Source organism: Hypanus sabinus, chromosome 1, assembly GCF_030144855.1.
Source record: "Hypanus sabinus isolate sHypSab1 chromosome 1, sHypSab1.hap1, whole genome shotgun sequence".
Taxonomy (NCBI): domain Eukaryota; kingdom Metazoa; phylum Chordata; class Chondrichthyes; order Myliobatiformes; family Dasyatidae; genus Hypanus; species Hypanus sabinus.
Window position 1 is genome coordinate 9,196,428 of NC_082706.1, and position 14,779 is coordinate 9,211,206.

Consider the following 14,779-nt stretch of genomic DNA (forward strand, 5'->3'; position numbering starts at 1 on the left):
GGGTTTGTTGGATTTTTAAAAATGGGTTCTTCTGGGTTTCTTAGTTTTGTGACAGCCTATAAGGAGATGGATCTTAAGGTTGTATAATGTATACATACTTTGATAGTATTTGCACTTTGAACTGCCTGTACTTTGACCTCTTTTATTTTCCCATTACTGTACAGGTAAATACCTAAATGTATATAAGAGATTAGGAGCAGGAGTAAGCCCCTTGAACCAATCTCAGTCCTAATCTCTTTTGTGTAGTACTTATTTTTACCAGCCCATCACTGTAACATTTGGCATGATACTCATAGGATCTTTACACCACTGGTTTGCATTGGCTAATATTTTAGTGAATGACAGTTTATAAGTCCTTCTCCAGGAGAAGATCAAAAGATATTCTGGTAGTAACCCATTGATTAGAGTGGACTTTGCATTGGGGAAGCAAAGCTTCAAGAAGGCGGCATCCGTCACCAAAGACCCTCTCCACCTAGGGTTGCCCTCTTCTCATTTCCACCGTCGTTTTAGGAACAGCTTCTTTCTCTCCCCCATCAAATTTCTGAACAGTCCATGAACATTACCTCACTACTTTGCTCTCATTTTGCACTGCTTTTTTATTTTTTATATTACATATTATAGTAACTTATGTATGTATGCACTGAACAACATTTGTCAGTGATACTAAACCTGATTCTGAATCTGAGCCACTCAGTTCTTGCAGCTATTCTGTACCATATTTGAAAGTCTGAAAACAAACAAATCATTGGTGGTAGAAAAGCATGATGCTGCTGCTCAGGTGCATAGTTCACGATCATCGACATATGTCGTGAAATTTGTTGTTTTGCTGCAGCAGTACTATGCAATACATTTAAAAAAAAAACTATAACTTACTATAAGAAATATAAAAATAAATAGTGTAAAAATAGTAAAATACTGTTCATGGGTTGGTTAATTGTCTGTTCAGAAATCTGATAGAGGTGGGAAATACCAATGAAACCTGAATAAGCTAGTCACTGATTCACATTTTGCTAAAAAGTGTATTGTTTTACCAACAGATCTGGAAGAGGCGAGAAGACGGTGATGAAAGCCTGCCTAGTCAGAATGGCGCATGAATGGGGAGAGAGAGAATCAGCTGACCCATGATTATCGCAGCCTTGACATGAGCAGATCTGGAAGCTGTTGGCAATAGCTAAACCAAACTCTGACTATATCCCAGTGTTCGGCAGATATGGATTGAACTGATTTGTCATTGATGCAAAGTGATTTCCCACCTCTGCTGCTGCATGTCTAAAGGAAAGAACAGGAAGTTCACTACTGACTTGTGAAGGGAGTACAGTAACTCAGATCCTGCTACCTGGAGGTATTGCCATGACTATTTTGATGGAATGAGTCTCATTTGACAGAGTGCCATGCAACAGCAGCAATTATTTAATTTGCCTGGAAATGGCACCAACTGATTTAATCACCTCCTGTTCTCTTCATTTTTGTCCTTGTGTTCTGTTTGCTGGAACACTGACAATGATTCCCATAGGATGTTGCAGAACTCACTGTATTTTTGTTATGACCTTGCCTTATTTTGTTCAAGCATTCTGGCTGATGTTTCAAATGTTGCAGAGCTGAGAAGAGAGATAATTTACTGTGTTTTACAACCATTCCAGGTTGCAGAAACTGGCTGTCTGTCTTGTTTCAGGCTGGAAACATCAGTGTGTGATTCCCAGGTCTTAATTTTGTAAAATGTTTTTGAGTGGATTCAACTGCGTAAGACCTTTGGTCAGTCCTGAACACTGAAGGAGGGTGGTCTGGGGATTTGGGGTGTTTTTTGGATTGGTTGAAATAATTTTTACTCTTGCTCTATTTTATAAAAAATTATATCACTGAAATATTTTCCTGGCTGCTTCCTACCTTTCAGCTCATTTCTGTCAACCAGGGAAAATAAAATTTTCAGAATTGTTTAAGCATTGAGCAATTGGTGTCAGTATGAATGCTGCATTGTTGATATAACTGAACAAACCTTAGCCAGTAATGCCTTATTTTTTAAATATATAAAACATTTGGCATTATTATATATATATTTTAAAATCTACTTCTCTATTGCTAGTTCCAATTCCTTGCTTTCCGCAGATATAGCTTTTACTTTGTGTCTAACAAATGTACAAGCCTGGATGGTGGTGATCGACAATCTTATTTGATCAGGATTTGGTCCTCAGGGAACTGTTTGTTTTGTGCATACCCTTACCCTGGTGCACTTCGGATAATGGAAAACTAATTAAATTTACAGTTTTATAGTTCAGAGTTGCACAGTCACACAGAACAAGGCAGCAGGCCATTGACATCCCAAGTCTGTCTCAACTATAGAGTACATCTTTGCATGAACCCTACACAATCCTGTTGTTATTCTCCATAGATTCTACCTTTCTACCTAGGGACAGTTTACTGGGGACTTCAACCTACAAACCTGAACATCTGTGGGATATGGAAGGAAACCAATAGCACCTGGGCAAAAGCCCCATGGTCACAGCAGGAACATGTAACCTCCAAACGGTCGGAGGTTTAGGTTTAAATCTGGGTCACTGGGCAGTCTTCTACTGTGGAGATGATGGATTCCATACAGGAAACTCAAATCAGGGAGAGGCTGACCATTGGGCTGTGTTGCCATCTCTACTATGATATCGTGTTTTCTCAAATTGATTTATTTGTGATGCTTTCTACAGCAGGAAAGTGCCAACATTCAGTGTTGAGCCTTGCATGACTGACTACTTGAGGCATGTACAGCAGCTGAGGGTAAAGGGTATGTGAATCACAAATTTAAAAAGGTATGTTGATTAAAGTTTATTTAAGAAACAGAACATGATTTTAAAGTACTTTAATTTGCTGAATAAATGTAAAACCAACAAAAGCATAATTTTTTGCATACTGTTATAACCAAGACTAATAATCAAGGAAATGTTAACAAGTAAATCTACATCATTGATTAAAATTCTGTCACAATCACATTTTTAAAAAAAGTATTTTTGTTCTCTTGCTATTAATTTATTGTACTAATCCCAGCTGTTGTTCATCTAGTTACAAGCTGTTAGTCAATCACAGTTCATTGACAGCATTATTAATACAACCAATGGTATTGACCAAAAACATAAATCATAAAGACTTACTAATATACAGTGAATTATTTTTAAAATACTCTTAGGCAAGGAAATTTGCTTTAATTAAAATTTCTCCTTAAACTGAATCCCCAAAGTAACTAACAGTTTAAACCACTGCATTAAAGAGCAACAGTTGCTTTAATACACAAAGCAGGAAATCTTTTGCCGTTGGAGGTATAGCAATCAAATCAACCTCATTTCACCAATTTCATGAACCACTTACAGTTGAGAACAGCTTCTCTGATGCTGTCACAAACTCCATGAAATCTTGTCTCACCCTTATTTACTCCAAGGAGAAATTGATAGACAAGATCCACCTTCTGTTGTATCTACTGTTGCCATTGTCTTTCATTTTAGTAGCACTGAGCTTTTACCTTGTGTTCAATTCCCATTCCTTTCAAAATATTAAATTTTAACAGTTGAGCAAAAATAATTCCTAATCAATTCTTGTCATTAAAACTCAAATATAGCATCTGTCAATATTGGTTAGATGGAAGTAAAGGATTACCAATAATCTTGCCTCTGTAGCATCTCACAATAATAGGGATTGCATTGAATGCACAAGCTATAGCAACACACAATTGCTTAAAGGAAACATGCACACACACAAGCAGAATCATTTAACGGGTACTAAAGGAAGAGCCTTTGCATTTTAAAAGTATGTAATTTCTGCTGTCTTCCACCAGAAATGACCTCTAGTTCCAGACGTGGTTCTTGCAGTGTTCAACAGCCTAAAAAATCCGAATAGAAATAAGATATCACTGCATTATCAGAATTCACAACACTCTTTTAATCTCCTAATCTTTAAAACTGTTTATAATTTTGTTGAATTCAAGATTGATTATAACCTGTTCATTCCTTCCTACTTTGTGGTTATCGCTGCAGCCCTTCACAAGTACAAGAACAGAAGGAATCATGTCTTAGAAAGGATGTGTGAATGCCTGTAGTTATCAACTGCTTTCAAGCCTTGTGTGAGCTAGCCTATGTTTGAGTGATATGGCATGGTAACAGACCCTCTGAGCTCAATGAGCCCATGCTGTCCAATTGCACCTATGCACCCAATTAATCTACTAACCAGCAGGTCTTTGGAATGTGGGTAAACTTAGACACCTGGAGTAAACCCAGGCAGTCATGGAGAGAACCTACAAACTCTTTGTAGACAGCAGTGAAATTGAATCTGGGTCACTGCCACTGTAGTAGCGTTAGGCTCACTGTTAAGCCACTGTCTTGTCACACAAAAATGCTGCTGATTGAAGTTATTACCTCATCTGTGACAGTGACAGGGTTTGATTTGAAGTTTGTAAATGTAAACATCTACTTTGTAAATGTGACTGGGAAGTCACCTGAAATGTTGTTGCACAGATGATCTGTTGCTACTGCAGACAAGAAAGGCAGTGCAACTTCAAGTAGAGAGATAACTATAAGGTGTACCTGAAAGATCAAGGAAGTGGCATCGGAAAGGAGTTGGGGCCGTCAGAAATCAGGCATGATCATAGTAAGTAGTGGAGCAGGCTTGGCAAATGGGAGGTCCTACTACCTCTCCTATTTTCTTGTGGGTTTTTTTTGTTCAAAAAGACAAGTTAAAATGCAGCAAGATAAATGTTACTTTGGCCTTTAGTGAAAGATCACAGTACAAAAATAGAGATGTATTCCTCTAATTATTTAGATTCCAAACGAGGCTGCATTTGAATCAGTATAGGTTTAATTTTGTGACCCAAGGAAGGATATACTTGTGATAAGAGGGAGCACAGCAAAGTGAATACTAGGATAGTGGGATTGTCATGAGGGGTGATTAAGTAGATGGGCTTGTTAAGATTGGTAGGTGATCCCATTGAAACAATTGATAGGGCTTACTAGAGTGGATAGGGAGTCCAGAACCAAGATCACTGTCTCAAAATTTAAGACAAGTGAAATTCTTCACTCAGAAAGAAGTGAATCTTTAGAATTCTCCATTGAATAATACTGTGAAGGCTCAGTTATACAAGATTGAGATATTCAGGAATCAAGTGATAGCGAGAAAAATTATACCAGCCAGTTCTTACACAAACTGCAGTGGCTGGTTACCTGAAATTGTTGAACTTAATGCCAAATCCTGATGGCTACAGCAAGCTTGTGAGAAATCATCATCTAATTTGGTACCATGTCAGTATAGTGGTTTGTGCCACACTAATACAGCTTGTGGCCTTCTGAAGTTTGGAGTTCCATTCCAGCGTCATTCTGTGAGGAATCCTGTACATCCTCCCCATGGAACATGTGGGCTTTCCCTCGTTGCTCTGGTTTCCTCCCACATTCCAAAGACATAGCAGGTAGGTTAATTGGTCATTCAAAAATTGTCCTGTAACTAGGTTAGGGTTAATTGGGATCGTGGGGTTGCGGGGCCGGTGCCTGGAAGGGCCTACTCTGCGCTTTATCACTAAATAACTGTTGCAGAATACCTTGTTCCTGTTGTAGTCATGGTGGCTCTAGTGCAGCCCCCCTGATATTGGTATAAATTATATTAAGGTCCTTAAGTTGGATGTGACCACAGTGTGAAAGGCAGGCTCAAGGTTCCCAGTTTTGTTGGTTCAGTGCAATACTCCAGGAGGAAAAATAAACAATCAGATCTATTTGTCACCCACTGTCTTTTTTATCTCTGGCTGCTAACACTATTCCTGTATCACATCAAAAAATGATGTTTACTTACATGACACTTGGTGGCTGTTTCTCGGTCCTTACACCAGTACGCTGGTCCCCAAGTACATTTATTCTCTCCAAGCAGATGTACAGTCTTTTTCCTTACACAGATGCTCAGTTCCTATTAGTAAATGTGCGACATAACACGAGTTAAAATCATTTTGAACCATTATGGGTTTGTACAACTCCAAAAGATTGTGCTGGAACTACTCAGCACCTGAAGAAAGAAACAAAATTATCATTTCAGGTTGATTAAAATTACTTTTCACCCAAACTAGTAAAGGTTTGGAAACAAGGGTAATTTAAAGAACAATTGAGAAAATGGTGGAGAGAACAAAGGGTAGAGATCAGGACGACTGTAGACACAGCTTGTTGATTGTCAATGGCCTGTCGATAGATGTGAACTGAGGGAAATAAATGAAGAAAGAATGGCTGACAGAAGCTAGTGCTGGAATAGTAAGATTTGGAACATTAGAACAGTATAGGCTCTTTGGCCCACAATCTTGTGTTAACCCTTTAACCTACTGCAAAATCAATCTAACCATTCCTTCCCCCACAGCATTAACTTTCCCATAATTCATGTGCCTTATCTAACAGTCTCAAATGTCCCTAGTGTATCTGCCTGTACTAGTACCCCTGGGAGCCATACACTCAACATTGTTTAAAAAAAAATCTGTCCCCTTTACTTTCCTCCTAACACCTTAGAGTTATGCCCCCTGTATTAGCCAATTTCCTCCTAGGAGAGGAGGCTGTCTGTTGATAACATTACATCAGAGGTAATGGAAATTATAGGGAAACCATTTTTGTGCGGGTGGGTAAGGGAGTGAGACCAGAAATACAGGAAATGGAACAGATGTGGTGGGAACGCTAGTGGAGGGTCTGGGTCTAAGAGTGAGGAATGACCCGAGGTTTGGCCAATATAAGCACCAGGCTGGATTGAAATGATGAGGATATTGTGGTCAGAGGTGAGGAATGGCTGTTCAACTCACTGCTCCATGAAGCTTACTCATCTCTGTGCTGAATTGAGGCTGTGGCCTGCAACTAATAGGCTCCTGGTTAGGCTATTAATGTCTTCATAGCTGTGGACTCTCATGAACTTCAGTTCTGAATGTTATTTGTCGACTTTTATTGTTTGCATAAATTGTTTTTTTCTGCACATTAGGTGTTTGACAGTTATTTTAATGGGTTCCAGTGGGTTTCTTGTGGCTGCCTGTAAGGAGATGAATCTCAAGGTTGTGCACTTATGATACCTGTGGGAATCTCATGTTTTTTGAAAAAAATACTGGTCTTGAAGCAGTGAAAGGGAAGTTGAGAATGGGAAGAGTGAGGAGGACATTGTGAAAGTGAGACTGTAGCAAATTTCAACAGCTGCTGTTCTCTGTACAAATGGTTTGAGCATTGTTACTTCACACCCCACCCTGCCAGCAAGTATGCTATTAACTACTTGCATGACTCACTTGGCCCCCACTATTACAGTAGTTCTTTGTTCTCTCCAACTTCAGCCACAATAGTTACCCATTTCTGATTAAAGGTCACTGACCCCAGATATTACCTCTCCTCCTCCTGAGCTTTTCTAACATTTTGCAGTTGTACAGATATCCAGTATCTGCAGACTTTTTAGCTTTCCAAATGAATCGATCAAGCCCATTTGTAATTCCAAAGGCATTTTGTAAAATAAGGGGGATACATCCTCATGGAATAATAACATTAACTATCTGCGATATTTTAAACAGCCCAAATTAGTGTGAGCCACAGCAGACAGAATCAGCAGCTCACATAACTTGTCATGCAGCAAAGACCCCTGTGCTCCCTCCATATTATCACCTACCAGTCTCACGATTCATAATGGTGAATGCAAGCAGTCGTTATTTCAACTAAACATTTCCATAAATAAATATCTGAACAGTAATTACTAGATATCCCTCTTTGCAAACGTGAAGAATACCTGAAGGATATCATTTAAACTTACCCCACAAATGTCCTTTTCTTCCTGGGACTTTTGAAGCATTTTGCTAAGCTCTTTTTTGTAAGATTGAACGAAGCTTTCACACTGAGAAGACCAAAGCAAACAAAGAAAATCAGTTCCATCCAGGTAGAAGTAACAAATTCTGCTGTACATTGTTCTTACCATCAGTACAGTGTACACCAACTACCAGAAAGCAAAATGAGACAGTTACAGATGAGCATGGGGAAGTATTACATAGAACACTTCAGCCCACGTTGTTGTGCCGATCTTTTAACCTACTCTTAAGATCAATCTTACCTTTACCTGCTACATAATCTTCATTTTCTTATCATTCATTTACCTAACTAGTTTCTTCATGTCCTTAATGTGCCACTATGAACACTCTGGTTCCATGCACTCACCATTCTCTGTATAAAAAGAGTTAACTTTTGATATCTCCCCTATATGTTTGTCTAATCACTTTGAAAAAATGCACCCCCCCCCCCCCCTGTATTAGCCATTCCCTCCCTAGGAAAAAGTACCTTGCTCTTCACTCGCTCTATGCCTCTTACCCATCTTATACACCTCTATCAAGTCACCACTCATCCTCCTTCGCTCCAAAGAGAAATGCTCCAGCTATCAAACTATCCTCATAAGACATTCCCTCCAGTTCAGGCAGCATCCTGGTAAATCTTTGCACGCTCTCTAAAGCTTCCACAATCTTCCTATAATGAAGCAACCAAAGTAGAAAAGGAAGCACCTCTTGGCAGTTTTTATTTGGAGCTTTGAGCAGAGGCAATTAATGTTTGTGAGCAAGAACAAATTCAAGTAAGGCAGGGGCAAGTAGGGCAGCCATCATTGGAGTGAGCAGAGTTAGAGGGGGAACACTTGGGTGTTTAGAAATGCTTTTGCAGCCTTTTCCATCTTCATGGATCTCTACAATTCTTCTAAGGTCTACTGAAAGTTGTTTTCTTTCTTTTTCCAATATTTTTATTAAGTTTCATATACACAAATACAGAATTCATAAGGATACTTATTATAAATCAAGATAGCACAAAATGCACTATATATAAATCACATACAATCACAGTATCCCATATTGATGATCAATCAAATAAGATAAATTGAATGATGAAATACAATAGTATGGTTAGTTATATTATTTAAAAAATCTACACCCCCTACTAAGACAAAGCTGGTTGGTTAAAACCAACAGGGAAAAAAAAAGTACTTTATCATATAGCGTTTTATAATAATAGCCCAGATCTATATTTTAATAACAATTCAAAGATTTTTAAGAATAGTTCAGAAAGGGTCCCCATAACATTTGAAAATCTTGGTTAGAATCAGAAATTGAACAACAAATCTTCTCTAGATTTAAAATTGACATAATATCACGTAACCATTGAGCATGTGTGGGGGGGGGGGGGGAGGGCAACCTCCTTCCATTTTAAGCAAGATCACCCTCCTAGCTATAAGAGAAATAAAAACCAGTACCTGCGAATGAGAAGGCTCTAAAATTATAACTTCCCTCAACAATACCAAATAAGGCAGTCAAAGGATTGGGCTTAAAACTAACTTTAAAAAGTACAGAAAAAGTTTGGAATACTTCTTTACAATATTTTTCAAGGCTCAAACATAACCAAAACATATAAAATTGCTTTGATGGAGGCATGGTGCATAATCAGATCTTTCTTGAGAAGAACAGGCTCTGTCAGTAACCTGACTGTATGTCTTTTTTAATAGGGCAAGGCACCTCTTTCTCATCTCATTGACTGGAACACCTGACTCCAAATAGACTCTGTAGAAGGCATTACCCCAGAGGTTCACTTTTTTTTGAATCTGGGCTGTGATTCTTTAAATGGTGTACTCAGTATTGATAAGTGCAATTGTTAGTGTGCTATTAGCTTAGGCAAGTTGTGTTTGTCTATTGTGACTTAGATGAAGATCAGACCGCATTTTATGAATAATTAATACAGTAGACCAGGTATTTACAAAGGGTTCACAAACTTTTCTTGCAACTGTACATCAATGTGTAAAAGTGTGATTAACTGGATCAGCAAATTTGTGAATGGCACCAAGATTGGGAGTATAGTGGACAGCGAGGAAGGCTATCATAGCTTGCAGAGAGAGCTGGATCAGCTGAAAGAAATGTGCTGAAAAATGGCAGATGGAATTTAATGCAGACAAGTGCAAGGTTTTGCAATTTGGTAGGACCAACTGGGGTTTTTTCTTTAACACAGTGGAAGTTAGGACATTGAGAAGTGTGGTGGAACAAAAGGATCTGGGAATAAAGGTCCATACTTCATTGAAAGTGGTGTCTGAGGTAGACAGGGTTGTAAAGAAAGCTTTTGGCACATTGGCCTTCATAAATTAATGTATTGAATACAGGAGATGAGATGTTGTTGTAAAAAATGTTGGTGAGGCCTAATTTGGAGTATTGTGTGCAGTTTTGGTTACCTACCTATAAGAAAGATGTAAATAAGGTTGAAAGAGTACAGAGAAGTTTACAAGAATGTTGCAGTCTGGAGGACCTGAGTTACTAAGATTGAATAGGTTAGGACTTCATTCCTTGAAACGTAGAATGTTGAGAGAAGATTTGATAGAGGTATATAAAATGAGGGGTGTAGATAGGGTAAATGCAAAAATGCAAGCTGGCTTTCTCCACTGAGGTCAAGTGGAACTGCAACTAGAATCATGGGTTAAGGTTGAAAGATGAAAAGTTTAAAGGGAACATGAGGGGAAACTTCACTCAGAGGGTCGTAAGGGTTTAGAATAAGGTGCCAGTACAACAGGTGCATGCGAGCTAGATTTCAACATTTAAGCAAAGTTGGACAGGTACATAGATGGTAGGGGTATGGTCCTGGTGCAGGTCGATGGGAGTCAGGAACTTAAATGGTTTTGGCATGGCTTGTTTCGGTGCTGTACTTTTCTATGACTCTGTAACTCTAAAACCTGAAGCCAATACTCCCAAGTGTGGTCCAGAGCTGCAATATTACCTCACAGCACTCGAACTTAATCCTCTGACTGATGAAAGCCAATACCATACACCTTAACCATCCAATCTTGCTCAGCACCTTCGAGGGATTTGTGGACATGAGCCCAAAGATCCCTCTGTTCCTCTACACTATCAAGAATCCTGTGTTCAAATTCATTCTTCCAAAGTAAATTATTTTGCAGTTCTGGGTTGAATTCCATCTGCGACTTGTCCGCCTAGATCTGTCAATGTCCTGTTGCAAGCTATAACAATCCTCTACGCTGTTCACAACCCCACCAAATCTTCGGTGGGATCGACCAAGCCAGGAGAAAGTGAGGGGTGGAAATAGATGATGTTGCTACAGCTTAGTTAGATGATAATGGAAACCTACCAGACAATTCACTGGACTTCAAGGATCCAGTTAAAAATGACAGTATAGAATTTGTTTGATACTGTAGATAACCAAGTGAAGGTTTAGATAAGAGCATTTGGAATTTGCAGCAAGGAAGAAGTACTATGCAAATATATTGACTGTATATGGAAGTGGTTAAATATTTCTTGTTTTAATTGAACCATGAACATAATTTCAGTTCCTTTCTTCACTTCCACTTTTTTTGTTCAGTTGCAACATGAGTGTAATCACTATGTCCTTTGCCACAGTTGACTGTTTCCGTTTCGAGACTCCCAACTTACTTTTGCTTCCTTCTCCATTATTGTATTTATTTTAATCTGTTGCACAAATATTTTCTGTAATCTGGGAGTGAATGCAAGGTTAATATTTACTGCCTGTCCCTATTTTTAAGTGCTAACATTCCTCTGGCAAGACCATAAGACCAGAACAGAATTAGGGCATTCGGCTAATCGAGTCTATTTGATCATGGCTGATTTTATTTTAGGACAGTACTCCCACCCTGTAGTTGGGCAGGGTGTTCAAAGACACTAACAATGAAGGACTGGCAGTATTTCCAAGCCAGATATTCTCAGGCACCTTGGCCTCCTAGGTCAGTGGAGATACAGGTTTGGGTGGTGCTGTCACAGTAGTTAACTGAAGATGCGTAACTGAAGTGCATCTCATGGAAGAAGGGAATATTTGCATTGTCATTAATGCACTGACTGCATCATTGGTTTTGGCAGTTCCTTATAAATTTAGACATTGCCCACCTTCAACAAGTATCCTTCTGACCTCATGATGGTGGTGTCTTCGCATCCTGGTTAAATGAGGTATGGAGACTGCAGTGAAGGTTTGGGAATTACTGATACACCTTTGCTGGCTTTTCCAATCCCCACTACATCAATTCACAACCCAGGAGAGATCATCCTGCCAGCCACTGTGTGGCATCAAGTTAGGTCAAAGGTTACAGGTGGAAGAGTATGGGGTTCAGAGGGAAATTAAATTAGCCATGATCGAATGTTGGAACAGATGCAACAGGCTGAATGGCCTCATTCTGCTATGCCTAATAGTCAAACAATAGAAGATTGTTTTGAATTCAGCTCCCTGGACAAGGCTGAGTTTTGGGTTGTGAAGTCCTTGTGAAACCCAATCTGAATGTTGCTGAAAAATGCTGTTGAATTCTCCTTCTGAGACTCTGTGCAGGACTCAAGAGTTAACCTATTGGGCAGCAATTAGATTGGGTTTTCTCTCCTTTTTATTAAAAGAACTTCCTGGGCAATTGTTCACAATAGTAGTTAATAATGGAAATGGGGTTTGGCATACAGCTAGTTCAGGTGAACAGGCTTTCAGTTCAACAGGTGGGATGTTGTCTAATTTGAAAGCCTTTTCTATATTCTGTGTTATCAGCTGTACCTTGATAGCATAAATAGAGTAAGCTAAAGCATCGGAAGACTGGCTTGTGAGAGCCTTGGAGATGCTAGGGTGGATCTTTCATCCATGACTTCTTGCTGAAACAATTTACTTTGGAAAATGTAACCAGACATTTCAATGTGCTGACTTACTCTTAACACGAGTGTCGCACATGAATCTACCAAACCCGCATCTCCACCAGTCATGACCTAAAATGTCCTTGCCCTGGAAGAGCAGAATCTGGAGGTGTTTGAATGTTTGCTGGACACTTCTATAAACAAATTATTTTAGTGAAATTCTGCGTCTAGATGAATTTCTGGCATCATTGCTGTTGGAGCCCAAACGTACACTTTCACATCCCCATTAACTCACCAGAGAGCGTTGGGTTCCAGACAAGGAGCTGCAGCTTTTCTCCAGCAGTGTGTCTACTTCTGAACCATTCTTCTGAGCCAATCTGAGATGATGCACCATGTTCTCACATGTATCACAGGATATGCTATCCTGCAGTTCATACATTTGCTCTGGATTGTGGAGAGATTTGTATTAGGTTTTGTATTACAGATTTTGTCAACATAACAATGATCTTTATAATGTATGACTGCAATAATGGAGAACTATAAGATTTCACTTTACTGGTGATCCTTTTGTGGAGAGATAGAAAACTAGAGGGAGAAAAACTAGTGTGGTGAACTTTTGGAATTCTTCATCTCAGAATTTGACTTCCTATTCCAACATGTCAGCCAGGGTCTTTTCTACTGCTATTAAACTAGAGCAACACTCCATTCTGTCTGGGTAACCTCCAACCTGATGGTGTGAATGTCACACTTTAATGTAAATACAGTGAAATGCATTGTGTTGAGATTGCACTAGAGGCAGGCTGCAAGAGTCACCATGTCTCCAGTACCAACATAGCATGCTCATAATTTAAAAGTCTTAAATTGTACACCTTTGAAATGGAAATTGAAACTAGCGGGAAACAGCGAACCTTGATCTTACAACTGACACTGTAAAGCGTTACAATAACAACTATGCTACTGTGCTGCCCAATATCGTGGAACCGAAGGAAGCCATTAGGTCAAAATACCCATAATTTCTCATTCATAAATTCTACCATCCTTCCTTTATTTTCCCCTTTCTTTCCAGCAATATCCAATAATTAAACCCCTTTTTAGTTCCTCCAGAACAGTCTATAACTGAAGTAAGAGGTATTGAGTCAATGTTTAACTCCGCATTCAATACCTTAATGATTTCCATCTCAACAATTTAGCCACCCACCCATATCCCTCAGGATCTGAATCTACTGATCTTTAGCTTCACTGCTTGTTGACGCACAATCCCAGCAACCTACAAATAGGCTGAACGTTGTTGGAATTAAAGAGGCAAGAATTCCATCAGCTCCTGACTTCAGCCATGTAGAAATATTTTAGTGAGTCAGGAGGCTAGCTACCTGTTACAGCATATCAAGCCTTTAATTGTGTAAGTACAGAAGGTGCAGAAGCAAGTCAATCTGGTCTGATGGAAATCGTATATTTCTCCTTACAGCTCTATATTTGTATTAAGAAGCACAAGATGAACAGCCATTTCTCCTTTACCATGGCCATGTACTACATAGAAACATGGAAAACCTACAGCAGAATACATGCCCTTCGGCCCACGAATGTGTCCCTGCCCTAGAAATTACTAGGTTTACCCATAGCCCTGTATTTTTCTAAGCTCCATGTATCTATCGAAAAGTCTCTTAAAAGACCCTATTGTATTCGCCTCCGTCACTGTTGCTGGCAGCCCATTCCATGCATTCACCACTCTTGAGTAAAAGACTTGCCCCTGACAACTCCTCTCTACCTACTCCCCAGCATCTTAAACCCATGTCCTCTTGTTGGCAACCATTTCGGCCCTGGGGAAAAGCCTCTGACTATCCACACAATCAATGCTTCTTATCATCTCATACACCTCTGTCAGGTCACCTCTCACCTTCCGTTGCTCCAAGGAGAAAAGGCAGAGTTCACTCAACCTATTCTCATAAGGCATGCTCCCCAATCCAGGAAACATCCTTGTAAATCTCCTCTGCACCTTTTCTATGGCTTCCACATCCTTCCTGCAGTGAGGTGACCAGAACTGAGCACAGTACTCCAAGTGGGGTCTGACCACGGTCTTATATAGCTACAACATTACCTCTCAGCTACTAAATTTAATTCCACGATTAATGAAAGCAATACACCGTATGCCTTATTAACCACAGAGACAACCTGCGCAGCTGC

At 39.5% G+C, this 14,779-nt stretch overlaps 2 protein-coding genes across 2 annotated transcripts in view; one reads left to right on the plus strand and one right to left on the minus strand.

The window, feature by feature from the left end:
• Positions 1-14,779, plus strand: part of usp39 (ubiquitin specific peptidase 39) — an 83,284-nt gene that overhangs the window by 56,068 nt on the left and 12,437 nt on the right. Inside the window, exon 13 of the mRNA XM_059964111.1 lies at positions 1,038-2,795. Within this exon, the coding sequence (XP_059820094.1) occupies positions 1,038-1,094 (57 nt within the window). The 3' untranslated portion in view covers positions 1,095-2,795. The remainder of the gene's footprint in view (positions 1-1,037; positions 2,796-14,779) is intronic.
• LOC132391215 (prosaposin-like) overlaps positions 2,831-14,779 on the minus strand; it is a 52,708-nt gene continuing 40,759 nt past the window's right edge. The window contains exons 8-11 of the mRNA XM_059964122.1: positions 12,894-13,042; positions 7,768-7,848; positions 5,809-5,919; positions 2,831-3,856 (exon numbers count right to left, since the gene is read on the minus strand). Coding sequence (XP_059820105.1) covers positions 3,821-3,856; positions 5,809-5,919; positions 7,768-7,848; positions 12,894-13,042 — 377 coding nt within the window. The 3' untranslated portion in view covers positions 2,831-3,820. The remainder of the gene's footprint in view (positions 3,857-5,808; positions 5,920-7,767; positions 7,849-12,893; positions 13,043-14,779) is intronic.